This window comes from Parambassis ranga, chromosome 2, assembly GCF_900634625.1.
Source record: "Parambassis ranga chromosome 2, fParRan2.1, whole genome shotgun sequence".
Taxonomy (NCBI): domain Eukaryota; kingdom Metazoa; phylum Chordata; class Actinopteri; family Ambassidae; genus Parambassis; species Parambassis ranga.
Window position 1 is genome coordinate 9,648,735 of NC_041023.1, and position 21,978 is coordinate 9,670,712.

Sequence of the window (21,978 nt, forward strand, 5' to 3'; positions counted from 1 at the left end):
ACAACCACCTGATCTCCTCATCCAACCCTCTCAAGAGGATGTCTGTGAAAGGATGAGTGGTGGATGAGCACAGTATGAAAAAATGCGACAGATGCATACAAAAGAGGAGGAGGAGGACTAACATGAGAAAGAAATTGTGGGAGATTTAAAGGTGGACTCCGGTGGGACAGAGGAGCCACAGAGAAATATGAAAATGGAAAAGACTCCCAAATTAAAGGTGTCACTCCAAAAGGAATTAAAAATCTCATTTCAGTTGTTTTACCTTCAAGTATGTCTGCATCTGTATGTGCACACACAAAAGTTATAAATGACAGTCTTCACCAGCTATACATGCATATATACTTCAGTATTTGTGGAGCATAAAGATCCTTCCTTTGTAAAAGCTGGCCCCTATGCCGCTATACCAACATCATCACTGTAACAATGGCGACAACTGAGCTCTTTCTCTCTCTTTGGGAAGTGGGTAATAGTCTCATATTTAAGAGGGCAGTTGTCAGACAAGTTTAAATCCACATTCCTTAATGTTAGCCATCACCACTGTGAAACGCTCACCTCTTATCAGTACAGACCTCTGCATTATAGCACGATCCGTATGCCATCAGCACTCTTTGCCACAAAAAAAAACAGAAGCTCAGGATCCACACGATAAATGTTGAGTCAAATCTGGTTTTCATTAGCCCCAAGGAGCTTCAGGACCCAGCGAGCTGACATCTTGGTCATTTGGACTTTGTTGTACATAACTGCATGTTCGAATTCAGCAGCTGCCTTCTTCACCATGCTGTAAGAAGGAGCACCCTCCAACAGTGTCCCTATGAAAGTCCATTGGTGATGACATGAAACAAGCACGTTATCTCTAGCAGTGCTGACTTGCTATTGTCACTTACCAACACCACTAAAGTTTTTAACTTCATTATGACCTCCAGGTGAGGTCACACCTCTCTTAATAGAGTGTTTAAATGTGGGACACATGTTCTTGCCATGTGGCTTGCCTAGGTACACTATCCATCTGCAGAGGGCAACGGCATTATAACATGTGATGTTCGTACATCTGTTTACAAATGAGAAGCTGAACATTTGTTGAGCATTTAAGTTGAAAAAAAACACATATGTGCAGACTGTGATAATTTTTATTGTGTGGTTAAGGCATTTTTATTGGCTTTAATGCAGATTTAGATTTACTAGTGTGGCTCCTGCATGCGTGGGTGGGTTATCTTCACCTGCAGATTCTTCAAAACAAAGGCTGAATGTCTGTATGTGGTGGCCATCTGTCTTTATCTCACTCACCAAATGGGACACACACACACACCATCCAATCGAGAGAAGTTTGGCCTACAGGGATGGTGCACCTTAATTAAAAATATTATTCTCAAAGGATCAGCTCCATTTTGGATGTACTGAACCTGAGGTCCTTCATCAGGCACTGGGGGTTAAATGTTGTCCATAAATAGCAATTGAAGTGTCATTGTGTTGCTCTGCCACATAAAAGCACACTCCCTTACATTTTTATACTTCAACGTCACCAGCAATAGCAGCCTTTACTTCATACTCTCTTACTCTCTCTCCATGTAAAGGGGCAGCTCTGCCCACCCTCAAAATCTTGTGCCGTGACGTATTTACTAACGGGGACGCGCGAGTTTTCACACAGGTGCTCCATCTGCTTGCCACTGCGACTATTTGTGGAGATAAACTGCGCCTGGCTCTTGAGCCGCTGCTGCAGCCGGTTTCTTTCCGTTGACATCCTCTCTGTGTTAACAAGCCTCTTTTGCCGCTCAGTCAGCCGAGAGGGGGAAATAGCAGCAGTTGACTCTGCACCGTCACTTTGACCCGCAAGTTTGTGCAAGTCATTTGGAACTTTTTGGACAGGTTTTCCAAATCCGCGTGAACTTACAGGCGAGGAGGGATAAGAAAAAGATGCTGGTTCGTTTTAACCCAAATGTTCAGTCACTGCTGTTTGGATGCCTGGTTTGTCTTTTGGTGACCTCTGGCGTGAATGCAGACGGTAAGTAAACATTGAAGTCTGGAGAAACTTTTAAAAAATAGATATCGCACAAAAATATATAGTTTCAATATAATATAAAGATCATCTAACACAATCATTAGAAATAGCCTCTGGAAAAGCTGGGGATGCGCAGACCAGAGCGCACGGCAGCGCGCACCACTTGGCACCTGCTTTATCTCATTATCTCTGTTTCATCATTATCCATAATGTGTCCACAATTATGGATGGTGACATAAATATGACAAATATGTCATCGCAATAATATAAGATTAGCACTCATGTAGTGCATAAAGCAGCTCTTTTCATTTTAACAAACCTGTGCGTAATGGTTATGGAGCGCACCCAAAATGTCTAATAATTCAGACTTGTAACAGTTTTCCTTGAATGTTTTCGGAGCTGTTAATGAGGTGGTAATGAGGTGGTAATGAAGGGGAGAGCGTGCTGCTGTGATCACACCTGAAGTCAATTTACCATCACAGGAGGAGGACAGCGCAGATGCTAACACTGCTGAGCTCTCCTCCAGAGACTCACACAGAACTGTCAAGTTTTATAATGCTGCTTGTACGAAAATATTAACCCATTTAAACCTGCATGTAATGACATAACAACTGGTTATCTTAATTAGAACAGACATAATTTACCACTTTATGTATTGCCTGTAGATTTTTTTATGGATAATCTTAATTTGTCATATTCTTACACTTCCTGCCCTTGTCCAGAGGGAAACAGGTTGATTTATACAGCTGCCAATTTCAATTTTATTGACAGGTAATGAAAGAGTCCTCTTATCTTTACTCTCTGTCCCTTCACAGGTCGAGTGTTTGTGTTATTCCTAAGGAACTCCTCTGGCCAGCAGGGCTTCAGAGATGCTGAACAAGCTTGTGCCTCACATCATGCCCGCTTGGCATCAGCAGAGGAGCTCCGTCATGCAGTGATGGAGTGCTTCTTCTCTTCGTGCACCCGTGGGTGGCTCTACGGTGGCTCAGTGGGGTAAGACAAGTAAAAAAAAAAAGAGGGGGGGCATAAAGGGAGATCTTGTAGAGATGTCAAAGGTCATTTTGATGTGTGTGTGTTTCTGTGTGTGGGTGACGGAGGTTGTAGAAATGGATGAAAGAGAAAGGAAGTAAAGACAGCAGCGGCAGTTAGAGAGAGAGCGGGAAGATAGAGGAGTGACACATTTCAGGAGGGGAAGAGAAAAGGCGGAGAGGAAGAGAGGGAGAAAGACTCCTCTGTTTCCTCCTGGAGGAGGAGGGAATTCTGAGCCGGGGTGTCATGTCGACAACTGCCTCCATTTACACCTCTCATCTCCACGGCAACATGACATGAGTTTTCAGCACCCAGAGAAAAAGAGAACTACACAGACAGATGGGAAGTCGATTTAGGCCCTGAACAGGTAGCTACACTGTTCAGCTTATATAGAAATATAAGCCAAGAAATATAAGGTAATATGGTGTCAGTGGCAAAGCTATCACGTGATAACACCTTAATTAGCCTATTTGGTCACAAACGTGTTGAGATGGTGCTTGCCTGGATTAGATCATTCCAATCTGAGGGAGTCATAGTGTGTGTGTACAGTTTTAATTAGATGAGTTGTTGGGCCAAACATTGCTACCCTGAGAGCATGGCTAACGCTAGTGAAGGACTGAGAAAGCATCTGCAACTATCGAAATGGCAGCCGCCCTAGAAATGATGAATGTCTGGTAGGAGGAAAAAGCTGACACATTTTTCCCTTCTGTTGGTCTGTGGACATCAGCTTTCACACCCGTTTACCATGTTTGACAGTGTATCATCCCTCTGCAGCGCCGTCTGTCCAAAGTCAGGAGCTTCACACCACCAGGCTGCTCTTCTGTATTTCTGATGTGTCAGTAAAGGAAAGACAATGATCAGACATTTTGCCACTATCTGGACTTTACATGTCTGCAGCTGAAGCGGGTGTCCTTGACAATATTTGCGCCATGTGGACCTTCACATACTTGTGGATGTGTAAAATATGTCTGTCTATGGTGTGAACTGTGTAGGTTTGTTGCATAATGTTGAGCGCATCCTCCTCTTACCTGTCAATCACACATCTGCTGTCCCAGCAACCAAACACAATAATACTGGACACACACACACACACACACACACACACATTTGGGTTTCCTTGTAATACTTCTGTCTTCCATGGTGATGGATTTGAGAAATGGTTCTTCTTTCAGGTGACTTGCCTCACAGAGGTCAAACTTTTCCCTTTATACGAATGCCAGCAGGGACTATAGTTTAATGTTTAAACAGCCTTTGTGTTATTTTGTCTTTCACTGCATGTTTTCTTGGCAGTTTCTGTCTTCTCTTTCACTCTCAGGCTTTTGTCCTTATAAGCAGAAGTTAACATGGCACAAGGGGTATGACTCACACCGTCCTCTATTCAGAGTCTCAGTCAGATTCCTTCCAATCATGGATGCTTTGATTAGTTCAATTGCACACTGTAGCACTCGCGTCTAAACACAAGTCTCTTTTTCATTACATTACTTATCAAACCTGTTTTTAATGGGGGTATCTGACCTCTGATGGTGTCTGTGAAGTCGGTCAGCTTTGAATTTTCCAGCCAGGAGCAGCTATGGGAACATGAGTTGATTGGCCTGGGAAGTTTGCATCAGTCTTATCTGGTGTTTCTGGATGACAAATGGTCTAATAATGTAATAATACAGCAACAAAAATAGACTGTTTACTCAGCACTTTTAGCTGCTGTGCAATTTGTTCAATATTTGTCCCTGCGGAGCATGTGTTGTATTAAGTACACAATGTTATGATTGTGCTATATGCAGTTCACTTCTCCCATGAGAACATCTATCCATAAAGTGTCACGGTGTGATAATATGGTGCCACATGTTGCATGCTGCTGATACTGCAGCATGTCTGAGCCATGATGTGTGTTCCTGGATCCTGAAGTTATGCTGCAACAATATTTTTATAGGCACAAATTCAGGCAGCGAACAAGGGAGCCCGGCACTGTGGTGCTCTATATCTCTCCTACATAAACCAGAGCCTTACAGAACTATGAGGAAATAATAGACACTTTGCTTAAGTGCAGCATTCATTATGTTAGTCATGTAAAAGTACAGAAAGATTTGAATTTTAAATTTGAAATATTTCAACTTTGTTAGAGTTAACATACCAACATCAAGTTCAATAATGCATTACTGCATATTGTATGCAAGGAGTAAATGTTTCTGCCATTCGGCGAAGCATGAGATGTGTTTCTAAGGGAGTCTCTCTCTGTGATTACAGGAGTGAGTGTGTGAGAGTGTGTGTTAAAAGTAAACACACTGGGTATAATTTAAGTCCCTCAGGGGTTCTAAAATGCATCGCTGTAGGCCGGTCTGTAATTAATTAATGTGTTTGACTGTAATTTGACTTTATATGTAGATCATTCTCTCTGTCTATGTGTGTATGTCTGTATAGGACCACAGTGTGTAATATTGTGGGAGGTACACTGAAAGCAGTGGATGTGAGGACAGAGAATGCTACGGTGGACACTGCACACTTGGACGCCTTCTGCGTCAAAGACAGAGGTCAGTAAATGCACACACAAAACTAATAAATGTGAGGTAGACATGAATGAATTAAGGAGCCCTGTACATGCAACTTTCATTACTCCTGATCTTGCAAGTGCATGTGCACAGTGTCTACTCTTGAATAAAGGTCTGTGTGTGTGTGTTTTCACGATATAACTTGATCCGTCAATGTTTGTGAGCCGCAGCTACCAAACCAAATTCCACATACCTATTTCACTGGCAGGGGTCTGACAGGGGAGGTTGCTTTTGGATCAGATTAGTATTGATCGCCACCTAGAAGAGGTCTCTGCTCCTTCTTAATAAACAGTAGAGCTACAGTACTGTGGTTGTTTATTTACCACACACCCCGAAGGCAGGCACAAACACTCCGCTGTGGGAAAAAAAGAACAGTTCACATCCACTTAACACAGGAAAAAGCAACGACACAGCTTTACAGTCAAGCTGTATAACCATTGCTTATACATTTACTTAATCCTGTGTCTCATTTCCCAAATCCTTCTCCCTGTGCACTTCCAGGCTGTACACTGTATACACTGACATTTGTAGTGTATTCACAGACAAGTTTGACTACTCAGCCATAATTGAGGCTAATTTTGCTAATTTATCATGCTAATGTCAGCTGTGAAATCCTTATGGTATAATAACCCAATAAAAGTGGATGTATACAATGCATTGACCAATTACATCCACATTTTCATGTGTTTGACCAACAATTCAGGATTTAAAAAATGTTCATATCCTACTTTGTTGATTCTGTGTTTGTCACTGACAGGTGATCCTTGTGGAGACCCTCCATCCTTTCCAAATGCACGTCTGCAGGAGCACTCTGGCTTTGAAATGGGAGATGAGCTGCTGTACACATGTGTTCCCGGTTATGTGATGCCAAGCGGGCACACTGCCTTCAGTCTGCTGTGCGACAGCTGTGGCGAGTGGTATGGACTAGTGCAGATTTGTGTTAAAGGTAAGAAGGGGTTTAAATAATTCATGCTGAGGAAGAAGGCAGAAATAGTGAAAGAAAAAAACTTCCACTTCAAAGTTTTGACCTGGACAGCAGACCAGACTGAGGTCAGCCATCCTCACTATGTTGCTTGTTGGTGTTGTTATGTGACCGGTGTTTGATTCCTAGCTTTTGGGAAACAGAGTCTCAGTTGTCAGTTGGGATGAAAATGGCTGCTATGACACCTTAGTGTGACATACCATAGTGTGGCATAGTTCATAGCAGAGGGAAGAGTCTATGAAAGCAAAATGCCAGGCTTGTATGGATGGTTAGCTAATAGAGTCATAGTCATGTTTCAGCTCCTGAGCTGGACCAATATAAATCTGCACATAACAGAAGAAAATGTGTTGTTGTCCTGTTCCACTTGTTTGTTTTTTGGTCTATCTCTCCAACAAATTCTTAATTCAGGAAGCCACAAATGCAAAAGACTTAGGATTTCTTACTTACTTCAACACAGTGAAACATGATAAAGTATAAAGTTTCCTCTTCCTGCAGGTGAGACTGAAAGCCATGTGGACTATGAGGACAAGTTCACAGACACCTATGGAGTGACAGAGCGCCAGAATAAAGGGCCACAGGAGGCTCAAGGCGAGGTACATGAGGAGGTGTATGGAGCTGCATACCCAGAAAGAAGGAGGAGCCAGGAGCAACAAGAGACAAGTTTTACTGTCACTCTAGAGCATGAGCATCAAGATCAGCATGGAAAGCATGAAGGGGGAGGGAAGTATGAAGGAGATGCAGAGGATGGAGAACAAAACGAGGAGAGGGCTGTTGAGGACTTCATAGGCCACCCAAGCTGGGAGCAGGAGAGGAGCGAGGTGGTCAGGACTGATGCAGCTCCAGCCACAGAAGCACCTGTTTCTCTTCTCTCCCAAAAACACATGTTCTGGTTCCCCTCTGAGGCCTTTCAGGAGGAGGGACCGCCTGTCTCCACCAATCCTGTCACACAGACAACACAGAGAGCCTCAGGAGCCCAATCAGAGGAGAGTAAAGAGCACGAGAGTCAAGAGAAGTCCTTCCAGCATCCTGTTACAGTTGACCATCGTGATCCCGAGCAAGACAGCGATGATGATCATGGAGACAGTCGCCATGATGACCATGAAGACGGCCGCTACGATGATCCAGATGATGGCGACAGTCACCAAGATGAAGAACTTGATGATCATGTGAAACATCCAGATCAGCATGATGATCTGGACAGACGAGACCGCTATGAAGACAATGATGATCACAATGATCACTATGACATGGGTGAACATGAAGAGGACCGCCACCATGTTCGCCATGGCAGTCAGGGGTTCGACGATCACGATGATACTTATGATGAACACGAAAGCTATGAAGATCATGATGATCCAACTGATGATAATGGTGATGGAAAGCATCCTCATGGTTCCGAGGAACATCCGGACCATGATGACCATGACGATGGAGGAGAACATTATGACCTGGATGAAGATGACAGCAACCATGACACTGACCATGATGATCATCATGATCATGATCATCATGATGATCGTGATGATCGTGATGATCATGAACGCCGAGATGATCACAGCTATGATGACCATGATAGCCATGAAGATGATGATGGTCACCGGCGTGTAATCATTTCAACAGCAACCAATGAGCAACAGAACGTCACCCAGAGGAAGGCCGGAGGAAAGGCCAGCACAGATGAGACCTGGCTGGATGGCTATCCTGTCGAAGAAAATGATGACACCACTACAGAACAAGTAAGTCAAGAGGACAGAGAGAGGGGGACTTTTGTCAAGACCACAGACAGACCCAATGAGGTGGACGTTCGTAGACCTGTTCCTTACACAAGCTTACCAGAGGAACATGACTCTCCCACCACGGTGACTGAATTAGACCAAGCAGGAGTGGAGGAAGACATGTGGCCTGGCATTAAACAGACCTCTGCTCCATCCCCTGACAGCATACAGCCTTCAAACACCCCTTCATACTCTGACACCCTAGACTATGACACACAACAAGCTGCTCCCACCCACTCCTGGCAAGGTGATCTCACTGAGCACCCCTTCCTCGATCATGGCCCGGTTCCTCCGGTGCACGATGGTGACAAATTCACAGGAGTATTAGACCTGCCTGGTGAGACCGGCGAGAGGGGCAAGGTTGAAGGGGACATGGGGGAGGCGATCTGTGTGGGTGAGGACTGCCCTCCCCGTCCTCCAAGCTCCTCCAGCCGAGGTCCCACAGTGGCAGCCATTATAGTGGCAGTATGTGCTGTCGTCACGGCTATCATCGTGGGGGTGTGGTGTTACCGACGACAACAGCAGAAGAGTTCAGTGTATGAGATGAATGGGAAGGGCCAAAGTCAGACCAGACAGGGCCAACAGATAGAGATGCAGCAAAAGGTGTAGGAGTGAAAAATGAGGAGAGGGACTCTCATGATGGGCGGAGGCTTTTAGGAAAGACGGAAAGATTCAGAACAAGTTTAGAGGAAGGCACAGACCTTGATCTTGTTAATAACTACTGCATATTTGAAGATCTTGAATAGGTATGATGACACTTTGCAGACTTAGGAGAAAATATTGTATAGCTGTCAGACCCGATTCTTAACATAGAAAAACGGTCACCTAGAAATTCCATCTTTGTTATACCTATACATTATCTTCAAATCTTTGCATTTCGCTGGACACATAAAGGGGCTGTGCCCCGGCTGGACTCAACTCCAGGGTCTGAGGGAATGAGATTATTAAGGAATGACCTCAACACAGAGCCTGCCAGCCTGAATCTACAGACTTCAACCCCCAAAGGTCTTGGACAATGTGGTAAAGATTCTCTGTGCTGTTGTTTTCTTGACTTTTTGAGTGCTCTTTTTATTGTTGTTGTGATTGTTTTATTGATATTTCTTTGTATGTTATAATATATAACCACTCAAGAAGCTGTCTTCTTGAGTGAGTTGAGTTATATTTCAGGCAGTTTAGCTGGGTAGGTTGTGTCAAATGGCAGAAGAAGGATGATGGTGAAAGTTATGAAGACAACAGGGAAAAGGCAGGCCAGGGAAAAAAACATAAAGAGTGAGGCAAATGGCAGGAAAAACACTTCCTGCTTCTGTTGGATTTGACACTCAGCAAAGAGTGAGACATACAGAGGCATCCAGACTGCATATTCAGCCCCATGTATGTATGTGTGAGAGAGAGGAAATGTGTGTGTGTGTTAGGTCTGTGTAATTCGGCGGTCACCGGTACACTGTTTGAAGTCTCTGACCGAATGCTGACAGCATTCAAACAACCTAGAGATTGTGGGGCTGCCATGGCAACAAAGAATCACAAACCCCAAAAGAAACTTCTAAATTTATCCATAAGTAGGACTTCACTGAAACAGCACAATCTTTCCAAAGAGGCACGTCCCTCTTTCTGTGAGCAGGCGTCATGGAAACATAGTAACATTTGTATCTTTGATAAGTGAATATTCAAGTATTTCAGCCAGTTTAACTTAGTTTGGCCAGAGATTCAGAGTTCATAAATTTGATTTATTCTGCAGCCCTAGTTCAAAAATGAAGTATTTACAATGTACTGTAGCTGTGTAGGATACAGCGATATTAATTGTTTTAATATTTTAAAACTGCTGTTTAGAATAACAACATTGTTTTTCATAAAGGAATGTAAATACATTAAAATGAGAGAATTTCAACTTTAATATCATAGTGTGCATTTACTGATGTAGAAAGTCAACTGTAGGGCTAGAAAGTGCTTTATACACTGTTAACAGTCAGTGGTGGTTTGTAGAAAGGAATAATGACATTTTTTTTCTTACATCTCTCAATATGTCAACATCCAGTATACTCAGCTAAGTGAGGAATAACGTGTGTGAAATCCATGTGTGTAGATGTGCTGAAATGCAGAGCATAGCCGCACACACAGTGCAGACTACATGGTAAAGCCTCTCATACAAAAATCCAAAGGACATCCTAGGAAACATTTCTGATGTGTTAACTTGTGTAATTGCTCATGCTGCCAGACGGGGGAGACAGACATTCAGCACTGTAGCTTTAATTCATTTGAATAAATATAAAATATTGTGTCTGGGTACAAACAATACGGTGAGGGGCATGAAGGACCTGTTGTCTGTAAATATGAATCTTTGACTGTAGTCTTACTGTACATACTGTACACAGGTGGCATTAGAAACTAGCCCACATTTCACTAGTAAAAAAAAGACCACGCTGTAGATTGAGCTCTCTGGTCAAACACACACACAAGCACAATACCAAGAATAAAATTGGATTTAGGATTACCAGGGTCATGACCTTCATCACTGACAAAGATCAGTCCATGTTTCTTCTTCATCTCAAGCAGCCTGATGTGTGTGAAGTCAGGATGAAATGTGTACTGTACCTGTGTTCTCTAAGTCACAATAAACTTTCAAACACGTGGTTTCCATTTCTGCTGTGATCAAACAGGTAATAATAATCAGGTAATAATAATTGTCCATCACGACATGTGACGCTCACTCCTGACAATCAGACCTCCATCAGAGCATTTAATCTTTGCCAGCCGCTGTCCTTGGCAGAAGACAAGTTTAAAGTCAAAGGAAATGTAATAAAAGAGTAAGGTAAATAGAGGCAGACAAGGAGGAAGGTGCAGAGTCTGAGAGTAATACAGAGGGAATGTTCCCCTGTGGGTTTCTAACATCACTGTGTGACAAACTGCACAGAGACTCAATGTTCAAACAGTATTAAACAGCTCAGTGTTTTCTCTGGACAACTCTCAGCTCAGCCATTCTTCTGTCCTCTTTCTGTTATTTTTTTCTCCAGCCAAACTGACTGAAAATGAGAATTGTCTGTTAAAACATTGTATGAAGATTAGATATACAAAGACTAGATTTTAAGTTATTTTATTGTGAAAGGCAATGTAGATGATTCACAGTGGAATGGATTCATAAAAATATTTCTGTCTCTCTCACTGTGCTGTGAGTCCCTACAACTGTAACACATATTTGGTGCACAAAAATAAAAGCAGTATTTGTAAGGTTAAAAAACACAGTGATAATTTAGAGACTCTTGAAAAAACCCAAGAAAAGACAAGTTGTGTTTCAATGTTTCCAACGTGTGCTATTCATCCTCATCCAGGAACTCGTCTATAAACTCCACCACGTCCCCCTGTGGACACACACAAGAGACAAGAATGAACAAGACAACTCAAGCAGGCCTGTTATGTTTCAAAGTGGATTACCATAAATCCTCTCACTCGCATGTCTATCTGTGATTTCTCATATTGTGCATCACTAAAAAGATTACAGTCAAAGACTGAATGCTATTTAACACATACAGCATGTAATCCTGGCTTATGGTAGGTCACACTGATGGCCGTGCTCTTTGTGCTGCATCATAATAACTTAAAGAAATGCAATGTCATGCTGCCACTCCATGGTCCCCTGAGGTACTGCACCTCTATAAACACAGGGGGACATTGTACTGCAGGGCGTCATGTGACCAGAGTGGAGAATCCAGGGTTTTTCCATAGGTTACACAAGGACAGATCGAGTGAGAGACCCAATCCAAACTGTACCCGGATTCATGGGAAATATGCAAATCTATTTTTAGGGCTAGGCTCACTGTATCTTATGTTCCCTTCATTTGGCCAAAAGTAACCTCATCCTGCCTGGCCGGGTGCATCCTGTGATGCACTAACACACTGTAAATATAAGCACACACCTCATCATCGCTCGCCAGGCGCTGTTTGGAAAACTCCAACATCTGTAGCTGCATGGTGGTCTGATTGTAGAACCGCACTGCTTCCTGTGACAAACACACATACACAACAGTGTTATACTGCAGTCACACAAACAAGGGAACGGAGGCAAAGGCCACATCCAAAATCAGACAGTATCAGTATGCATGTATTCTCTACAGACGTGTAAAGGCAGAGTAATAAGAGGAGTGATTGTGTTGACCTTTCTGCAGAACAGCTGCACAAAAACTGATGAACATTTACCTAAATGTGCATCAAGTAGTTAAACCCAGCCACAGATTAGCTTAGCATGTGTGGTTTGAAGACTGGAAACAGCTAGCCTTGCTCTGTATTAAGGGAGGCTTTTCGCAGTGGATGTGAAGGAGGTGTGTGATCTTAAATGACACTCACAGATCTGGGGAGGAAGTCCTCCTCTGTCAGACCCCACTGGGTTTTGTGGAAGTTGTAATAGGCCACGTTGTTCTTCATGACTTCATCTTTGGGGTCAAACAACATGTAGCTGGTTGCACATGGCACTGCATTCTTCAGGTCATTCACTGGAAACACAACACTTAATTCAAAGGCCTTTCTAGGAAAAACGCAAATCAATAAGAGTTGAGTCAATGCAAGCTACTCACATTTATAATAAGCGAACTGCAGGTAGTGATACATGGTGGCCACGAACTTCTCCACGACAAAACCACCAACAACAGGAGTCAGATCACTCTCACATCTCACCTTTCTGTTGAGGACTTCTGTGTAGTGATCTGTAAATGAAAGACATCAAAGCTCTGAATAAACTCCTCCTGAAGCACAGACGGGGTCATATGGTAATGGTGCGCGCGTGGACTGACCGGCTATGGAGGGGTAGAAGTCTTTAAAGTCTCTAACGTCTCTTGGGCCTTCAGATGCAGCCAGACACTCGTCGTACACTTTGAAGAAGTCCCTCAGGGCCAGTTCCATATCTGTCACCGAGGTACGGAAGTTCTCTCCATTATACGCCCTCACCGCTCGCACAAACAAGGTCTGAAAAGCCACGAGACAAAACCGGTGGAGGAAGTCATGCTCAGAAGTGCTGCACGTTAAGGAAAAGACTTTATACATTCCTAGTGAGTGATGGTGTTTGCAGAGTTCAGGTGTTTTTGCAGCTTCTTAAAATTATATTTTTTACAATAAAATAGTAAGTATCGTAAGTTTAAATAAAGTAGATAAAATGCTGTTTAAGAGAATCACATTATCAACACTGAAGCCTGGCCACTCACACACTGAGAAGCTCATAATATCAGGCTCATTTGGGCTGCGGACCACAGGCTGCTACCACATCCACACGCCCACAGAGCCAATAATAGTAACAGTGGTGTGTTTACAAAGACATGTGGGTATGGGTGGGACGCGCTCAAAGCCACCGGAGAAGACAGGATCCACTGTAGAGCTTCACATTATATTTTCCTGTGTATGTTTGTACCTCATATGATTTAGTCTCCAGGTCTTTGAGGTGCTCCTCGGCCCCCGGCAGGCTCTTGTAGTAAGCCATGTTCTTCTGCATCATCTCATCATCTGGATGTTTCAGCAGGAAGGTGTAGGCAGCAGACACCGCCTTAGCCAGGTTGTTGGACTGGGACAAAAAACACACACATTATACAGGTGGGTATTCCAACTCAAGTACACATTATACTTTCATTCTAGTGCACTAACTTTCTGCACCATATCTTTTACTAACACAGATTACAGTTTGCATCAGTCTGCATTGTCAGTGACCTGTTTTCCCTGTGCTTCATAACATCATCTTATGGTGGTGGAGGATAAATGAGTCCTCCTTTATTCTACTTTTTATTAGGTAGTTCAGAATCAGTTGTTTTTAACACATCTGACCCCCTGTGCATCCGTGGCACGTAGCTGACGTCAAGACGCATTGCAGGAAAGCTATATGTAATAAAAAAATCTATCAAATGATCAAATTGATGATCACCAATACGTTAAAGCACAGATCAGAAACTCTGCTGAGCAGTCTACTGGAGTGAGATGCATGCGCTTACTTTGAAGTAGGCAAACTGAAGGTATCTGTACGGCTCCCTTTTCTCAAATTCATCTATGGTGTCCCGGCTGGGCATGGTTTGCCTGAAAGCGGGCAGCCCCTGTTTGCAGCGCTTCAGGCACTGCGCCCTCTTCATGACGTTCCCAAACGACCGCAACTCTGGAAACTCCGCAAACTTCACCTCGTCGTCCAGCCTAACGGAGCTGCAGTTGAGGTTGCAGAAGGCCTCGCTGTCCCGCAGCAGCCGGTAGAGGCGCAGAGACACCTCCATGTACTCCACCGTCTCCTTCCACTTCTCCCCCGTGTACTGATCCAGCGCGAACTTGTACGCGGATTCCAGAGGCATCAACTCATGCCTGGGGAAACTCCTGAAACTGTACTTTTCATACTGTGAGTGCACCACAGAGATGAAAAATGCTATTAATAACGCAGAGAAGACTAGGGAAGAAGTGGAGGCTGCCATTTTTTTTTAAAGTCTGGGGTTGGCTGGGGAAGAGCCCATACGATCGGTGTGCGTGGGTCTGTAGGACCGCCTCAAGTTCTACCACGTATCCGGACGAAGCCTCCCCTCCCCCGGGCGCAGGGCTGGATTACAGTCGCTCCAGAGAATGGGGGCAGCTGGAGCTCCTCCTCCCACTAAGTAAATCACTGCTGTTGTTCTGTCCTTTTACAGTACAAGTTACAACTTGACTGAAGTTTCCCCTGTTATAACAAACAGAGTGAATGATGGGTCAGGTGTAGAAGAAACTAATACATTATATTTTTAATTTGACTTTAGAGTGTTTTTTAAAAATCTTTTTAAAGCTTCTCCTTAAAGTTTAAACCTGTTGCTTCCCGGCCACTAATTAAACCCCTGTTGAGAGTGTCCCTCCCCCTCCCACTGCCACGTAGAGACATTCCTGCATGGTCTCCCCCCCCATCTAAAGTCCTGAACACCAGCATCACAGCTGTCTCCATGCGTAAAATCATTGTTACATCTTTACTGTGACTCTGATGCGCAGTCAGATGTGTGCATTATTGGTTTTTAAGTGGACTCTGGAGGGGGGGATGTGTCAGCAGCTGTGTGGAGACCCCTACGTTACCACGTTGACACATCTTGGAGGCTGCAACTGCGCAAGAGCAATACGTGGTGCTCCTAATTATCCCATTCAATCGCAAAGAGCTGCGAGGCAGCTGGAGAGAAACACAGGAAATAGAAAAGTAATTTCAAAATAAGAGCACATCGTTATGTTTAGGTTTCATTTTTATGTGTTTGTTTCTCATACACATGTTTGATGTTTTTATTTTTAAACACACAGACGTTCGTTCTTTAATATCAATTGACACGTAAAGCCTTTAGTTAAGGTTTTATCTGGAAACCTTAATCGGAAGTGGTGCGTGTTTTCATTCGACTTGACACGTGATCATTCCTACACTGGGACCAGGGGCAGGACTACTCGGGTCAGAGTAGAGGAAACCAACCGGGAGGCAGTCAGTACACACACATACAGACCGTACCCACAGTTTATCTCCATCGTCTGAAAGTTTGTCGGCGTTGAAAATGTTGGAGTGCGTGCATTGGGTTTTGTATCTTTCGGTTCTGGTGGCGTTCGCTGCCTGCAACGCACCTCCGGTACCGTTAGACGACATCATCATTGAGAAAACTTTCGAACCGGAGCAGTGTGTGCGCGCAGTTAAAGTAGGCGACTATGTCAGGTATCATTACATTGGCACGTTCCCGGACGGCAAGAAGTTCGATTCTAGGTGAGTATTTTTTCGTAGTTTCACTTCGGTACCGTCTGCTCGGTGCCAACAGCGTGCGCGGTGCGTAAAAGTGCGCGCGGTGGTTCGCCCCTGTGAGCCACGCAGGCAGGCTGAGCTGTGAGGCTCAACCAAAGGGCTGCAGAACATTCTCATATCATCCACCGTGGCAGGGATTATTCAAAACACTGCAGCCTGATCAGATGCAGTTTTCCTGTTAAATTAGACGTTATAGATTAGATCACACTGAATTTCCTGTCCTTTATGCATAAACTGAAACCTCGTTTCAGGACTTTTAAAGGTCTTCACTTTGAAAATCAGTGACTGGATTAGCCATATGTTTATGAAGACTCTCAGCCATGCAGGTCATTTTCATTCAATGGGGTGAAGCGAGCAGCTGGACTTGTAGAGTTTCCTGGAGGATGTTTCTCTGCTCCTCCTTCATCAGTTCTGTTTGGTGGGGAAACATGGTTTATATGTGGTGGAGGACCTCAGTGGGTGGGTCTAAGTGTCTCCATACTTACCTGTGTTGGTCTGACTGACTGATTCAGGTGTGTCTAACAACTGTCTACCGTAATCACTATGAGACTACAGAGGGGCTGTGGTGGTGGGACAGGTTGACAGCCCATTGTTCTTACTGGGCACATGTGACTTCCTGGGAATGGATCAGCCATACACCCTGCAAAGGGGCCAACTGCCAGGGCCCTGGACCCCCGAGGACCTAAGAAGCCCCAGATACAGAAAACTAAACAACTGTTATTATTAGTCACATCTAATGTACAATATCATAATCTAGCCTCTGCGGTGTTTGCTAAGTTTGTGACCATGTTTTATCAAACGTGAGTCAAACAGACATGTATGATATGAAGGAGCTTTGATGTAAAAAAAAAATAAAACACACCACAAGAAAAGAAAAACTTTTAAAAAGTGTCTTTATGGGTTAAAATTGTATCAAATTGTTTTTCCCCCTCCAGTTACGACCGCAGCAGCAGCTACAATGTGTTTGTCGGCAAGAAGCAGCTGATTGAAGGAATGGACAAAGCTCTGGTGGGGATGTGTGTCAACGAGAGGAGACTGGTTAAGATCCCCCCTCAGCTCGCCTATGGCAAGCAAGGATACGGTATGTTTGCACAGTATGAATCTGTATCAGAACCTGCATCTGTCCTTCCACGTGCTTTTACTGAGCGTAAAACAAACACTAGTGTTTGTTACCAGATGACTGAGCGCTTTCAGCTGCTGCCACAGCTCACCCTAAAGGTGACACAGACAGAAGTCTTTGATGAAGTCTTTTCCAAGAGTCTGTTGTAGCAAAGAGGAAGTGGCCTGCTCCCAAGCATCCATGTTGGATGATGTCAGAGGGACAGGAAGCAGCTTTAGCTCAGGATTCCCATCTGTTAGAAGCTGCTCTGCTGATGTTTATGCATCCCCTGCAAATAGACGACTCTTCTAGTTGATGAACTGAATCAAATCAGGTCAAAACTGAGTGTGTCACATGATTGTAGTACAAGAAGGAAAAGCGGCGAGACTCTGTTTACGTGGTGAGGCTCTGTTTACACGCAGAGACCATTGTATCATTGATGTGTGTGTGTGTGTGCATGAAATATTTAGATAATGGGAGCGAGCTAAGAGGGGGCATGTGTGGACAGGTAGATGCTATGTGTCCTCTACAGCATTAAAAGGGATCACAAGAGGAAAAAAAGAATTAGAGCAGTAAGATGGAAGGTTTTCAGAAAGTGCCACCTCATCAGCTGTTAAAGTTTAATGGTTACCACCCACACAGTGCCTGCTCTCCTCCACCTTGTTCCTGCATAACAAATTAAAGATGTTAAAGTTTTGTTAGAATCTTTTACTAACACACATCTCTCCTCCTCCTCCTGCAGGTGACATCATCCCTCCTGACTCCATCCTCCACTTTGATGTCCTGCTGCTGGACGTGTGGAACCTGGAGGACGGTGTCAAGATCAACACTTACCACGCACCCGCCACCTGCCTCAGAAAGGTGGAGGTGTCTGACTACGTCCGATACCACTACAATGGCACCCTGCTGGACGGGACCCTCTTTGATTCCAGGTTTGTTTTGATAAATGTCCTTATTCTCACCTATATGAACCTGCACATGTATAACGTCAGCACCTAACTCTTTGCTGTAGTCACACCCGCATGCGCACCTATGATACTTACGTTGGGATCGGTTGGCTGATTGCTGGCATGGATCAAGGCCTTCTGGGAATGTGTGTTGGAGAGAGACGTATTGTTACTATGCCCCCATCACTTGGATATGGAGAGAATGGAGACGGTGAGTGTTTACATTGTATTGGACACATGCCTGGAGCGTTGTTTGTTGTATGGCTGCCAGCACCTTGAAAGATTATAGAAGGAGTAAAGAAAATAATTCTGTCATTTCTTGCACCTTTTCCTCCCCACAGGTAGTGACATCCCAGGACAGGCGTCTCTGGTGTTTGATGTGGTCCTGCTGGACCTCCACAACCCCAGAGACGGCATCACGGTGACCAATCAACAGCTGCCCGAGTCCTGCCCCAGGAAAACTGTCGCTGGAGATTTTGTACGCTACCACTACAACGGCAGCCTGCTGGATGGGACATTCTTTGATTCCAGGTGTGTATTGGTGTTTTACTTTACCATATGCTGTTCCACAAGCAGACTGAAGGTGGCAGCATCTCCCTGTGCACTGCAGACGTGCAGGAGAGAAATAGAAACTTAAAGGTTTCCTGTTTGCGCTGCTGTTGTTATCTTCTCTCTTCTTATGGTGGTACTCACCGCAGATACATAGTGAGAGCTCAAGTAATATAAAATATTAAAATATTACTGTTATAAAAGTCTATTCAACTCAAAAATATGATTTTTCTTTGATGTAACACGGTATATATTTTAGTATCATATGAATTCTTTGCTAGATTAAAAGCCATGATAATAATAATAATGCTGTAAATTGTATTATATATTCTTTGTGTAGTTTATCTCTTCAGCCAGGAAGTGGCGATCACAGACTTGGTGTTTTGTTTTATTGCTACCTGCCCACTAACATAGTATAAAACATGAACACGTCCTTTCGGATGCCAGCCACAGGTCCAACCTCTTCCTTAATCTTTTGCCAGAAATGTGAAGTTACATGCGATGAAAGTGTTTCTTAAAATGTACAGTAATCAGCAAATATTTTTCTCTTCAGCTACTCTCGTAATCGCACCTATGACACCTATGTCGGCCATGGCTATGTGATCGCCGGCATGGATGAGGGTCTGATTGGAGTCTGTGTCGGAGAGAGACGCACCATTACCATCCCCCCACATCTGGCCTATGGAGAAGAAGGCACAGGTGTGTGTGTGTGTGTGTTTATCTGGACCACAAAAACATCTGTAGTTTTAGGTTTACAGACTTTAATATTTTTTTCTGTCTTGCTCAGGTTCAAAGATTCCAGGTTCAGCTGTGCTGGTGTTTGATGTTCACATCATCGACTTCCACAACCCCTCAGACAGCACTAAGACCACTGTCACATTCAAACCAGAACAGTGTGATAAGCAAACCAAGAAGGGAGACTTCATCAAATATCACTACAATGCCTCTCTGATGGACGGCACCAGCATTGACTCCACGTGAGTCTACCTCTGTCATTTTGGAGAAGCAAAACAAAACAAAAATAGTGTAGGCAGGATGGCTGAACTTCTGCAGAGCTAGAAATGGAAAAACATCTGTAACAGTTCCTGTTTTTACGCCCTTTAGCCTTGCTTACAGAAGCACTTTATTTTAATATATTGATTTGCATTAAACAAATACAGCTACCCGTTTCTGAAGTTTCACTTTACACCCACATGCAAACAGTCACATGCTTTAGCAGTAAAAACATCTGTGAGAGAAAAAATATTTACATGCAAGAAAAGTTGGAAAATGTGACTTTCACCTGTGAGAGTGGGTTTAATAACCTACCTGAAGCTAGCATGGCATCATTCAATAACTTGTGATTTGCACAGTAAAACCCATATTTATCAAAAATAATAGGATGATGATTTGATTTATTCCAGGCATAACTATGGAAAGACGTATAACATCGTCCTGGGAGCCAACCAGGTCGTCCCAGGAATGGAGGACGGACTGATGGACATGTGTGTGGGAGAGAAAAGGCACCTTGTTATCCCCCCTCATCTTGGTTATGGAGAGAGAGGAGTCAGTAAGTGACTAGAGACAAATGATACAAAGGATACACACAGCATGGTGTTCAGAGTTTCTGTCTGTGACAGCCTGGCTGTTGCACTTACCCCAAAGTTCAGCACAGAGGTTACATTAACACAGGATGCTGTGCAAACAATGATACATACACTTGAAACGCTCACTCAGAACATAACAGCAAAGTTGTGGGTTAACCATATTCTGTGGCCTTGGGGTGCCGCCTTTATTTCTGATTAATGCCTGAGCAACAAAAAGGTGAGTCATGGCCACATTGCATGCAGTCGTACTTTTACACACCAGAGTTTAGACCGTAAATGCAGATGACTGTTACAGCCATGAGAGTAATCCTATCAATAAATTAATATCAGAGCAACACTCAAGTTGTCACAATAAACTAAAATAATATTGCATAAACATTTGACTAAATTTGGCTGTTAAACCTAAGATCGTGGGTTGTGTGTGTGTGTGTAGCTGATGAAGTTCCAGGAAGCGCTGTGCTGATCTTTGACATCGAGCTGGTTGACCTAGAGGAAGGACTTCCAGAAGGCTACATGTTCATCTGGAACAACGATGTGTCACCTGACCTCTTTGGTGAGATGGACAAAGACAGCAACAAGCAGGTGGAGGCCTCTGAGGTATGTGATAACCTGCTGTTAGATAAAGATATTTTTAATAACCAATAACATGTTTCCTTTCTCTTACCTTTACTTTGCCTTCTTTGTTTCCGCCTGTGTTTCTACAGTTCACTGACTACATCATGCGGCAGGTGAACGAGGGTAAAGGCCGCCTGGCTCCTGGTTTTGATCCTTATCGCATCATAGACAACATGTTCTCCAACCAGGATCGTAACGGAGACGGAGTGATCACAGAGGCAGAATTTAAACTCAAAGCAGACGAACCTGCTGCTCACGACGAGCTATGACGAGACTCAGATCAGGGTGCGGGGTCGAGGGTCAGACAGCGGGGGAAATAAGGGGTTTTTGGGGGTGGTAGTGTGTCCAGTAGGTGCGGTGTGGAGAGGAAAATGTTCCAAGAGAGATTTTATTTTTATTTTGTGGACTCAAATATTGGTCAAGAGTTTCCTGTCTGTTCAGTGCCAAATGAGTCTGTGGAGAAAGATGGAGGATTTTAGGAAGATTATTTTAAATATTGAAAAGAAAACACTAACCTGAGGACTATGATGACAGTGAATGACTTTTTTTTACCTCCATGCTCATCAAGTTCTCTGTGGCTCTTGTTTTATGTGACCTTTTTTTGTATTTTGAAGGGTATAAAAGCACTCCTATGTGAGCGAACAAACCAAGGCCTCACTACTTGCTCTCCACATTCAACGACTTCTACTGTTGTGCTAAGCTCAAGTTTTTGGGAACTGGTCGTCAGATGGACAAAGTATTAAACCAGAATAACATTTCATCCTCCTCTTGTTTTACTTTGAAATGCCAAGACATCTTTGTTAAACCATCCACAGCATTCTCCAGACGTCAGCTACAGCTTAGGACTGTGTGTGTTTGTGTGTGTACACGTGAAAGAGAGAGAGAGTGAGTAAAAATGTAGTACGTTTGTGTTATTTTTTTTCAGTCAGGAGAAAGCTCAATAGTGACAACATCAGCACATTCTATTAAATGGCCTGACCTTAACATGTGTTTTGGTTTTGTCTGTTCTTTGGTCCTTGAATGTATCTCTGTATTTAGACTGACTACACTTAGAAATTGGAAGTAAACAATAGCATTGCTAACATGTAGCATCCGCTAATGCTTTGAAAAAAGAAACTT

General features: G+C 43.6%; 3 protein-coding genes across 3 annotated transcripts; 2 read left to right on the forward strand and 1 right to left on the reverse strand.

Moving 5' to 3' along the window:
• The first annotated feature begins 1,730 nt into the window (after window positions 1-1,730).
• On the forward strand, window positions 1,731-10,216 carry susd5 (sushi domain containing 5). Its single transcript, XM_028400927.1, has 5 exons — window positions 1,731-1,999; window positions 2,812-2,989; window positions 5,441-5,550; window positions 6,326-6,514; window positions 7,046-10,216. The coding sequence occupies exons 1-5, from the start codon at window positions 1,912-1,914 to the stop codon at window positions 8,932-8,934; spliced, it is 2,454 nt and encodes an 817-aa protein (XP_028256728.1). The 5' UTR covers window positions 1,731-1,911; the 3' UTR covers window positions 8,935-10,216.
• A 1,181-nt stretch (window positions 10,217-11,397) lies between these two features.
• Window positions 11,398-14,872, reverse strand: crtap (cartilage associated protein). Its single transcript, XM_028399214.1, has 7 exons — window positions 14,286-14,872; window positions 13,715-13,864; window positions 13,104-13,275; window positions 12,888-13,016; window positions 12,661-12,806; window positions 12,234-12,317; window positions 11,398-11,678 (listed from the first exon to the last, which is right to left on the reverse strand). The coding sequence occupies exons 1-7, from the start codon at window positions 14,745-14,747 to the stop codon at window positions 11,631-11,633; spliced, it is 1,191 nt and encodes a 396-aa protein (XP_028255015.1). The 5' UTR covers window positions 14,748-14,872; the 3' UTR covers window positions 11,398-11,630.
• Window positions 14,873-15,824: 952 nt separating this feature from the next.
• On the forward strand, window positions 15,825-21,843 carry fkbp9 (FKBP prolyl isomerase 9). The gene is made up of 10 exons (XM_028395389.1): window positions 15,825-16,027; window positions 16,999-17,144; window positions 17,905-18,094; window positions 18,175-18,320; window positions 18,451-18,640; window positions 19,212-19,357; window positions 19,446-19,635; window positions 20,062-20,207; window positions 20,678-20,841; window positions 20,949-21,843. Exons 1-10 carry the CDS (start codon window positions 15,825-15,827, stop codon window positions 21,126-21,128), a joined length of 1,701 nt encoding a protein of 566 aa, XP_028251190.1. The 3' UTR covers window positions 21,129-21,843.
• Window positions 21,844-21,978: the final 135 nt, after the last annotated feature.

Coding starts and splice junctions, on each gene's coding strand:
- fkbp9 (XM_028395389.1), top strand. CDS start 15,825: ATGTTGGAGTGCGTGCATTGGGTTTTGTATCTTTCGGTTCTGGTGGCG. Junction 17,145..17,904: donor CTATGGCAAGCAAGGATACG/GTATGTTTGCAC, acceptor CTCCTCCTGCAG/GTGACATCATCCCTCCTGAC. Junction 20,842..20,948: donor AGCAGGTGGAGGCCTCTGAG/GTATGTGATAAC, acceptor GTGTTTCTACAG/TTCACTGACTACATCATGCG.
- crtap (XM_028399214.1), bottom strand. CDS start 14,747: ATGGCAGCCTCCACTTCTTCCCTAGTCTTCTCTGCGTTATTAATAGCA. Junction 13,865..14,285: donor TTCAGTTTGCCTACTTCAAA/GTAAGCGCATGC, acceptor TTTTTGTCCCAG/TCCAACAACCTGGCTAAGGC. Junction 13,276..13,714: donor TGGAGACTAAATCATATGAG/GTACAAACATAC, acceptor GTGGCTTTTCAG/ACCTTGTTTGTGCGAGCGGT.
- susd5 (XM_028400927.1), top strand. CDS start 1,912: ATGCTGGTTCGTTTTAACCCAAATGTTCAGTCACTGCTGTTTGGATGC. Junction 5,551..6,325: donor CTTCTGCGTCAAAGACAGAG/GTCAGTAAATGC, acceptor TGTCACTGACAG/GTGATCCTTGTGGAGACCCT. Junction 6,515..7,045: donor AGTGCAGATTTGTGTTAAAG/GTAAGAAGGGGT, acceptor CTCTTCCTGCAG/GTGAGACTGAAAGCCATGTG.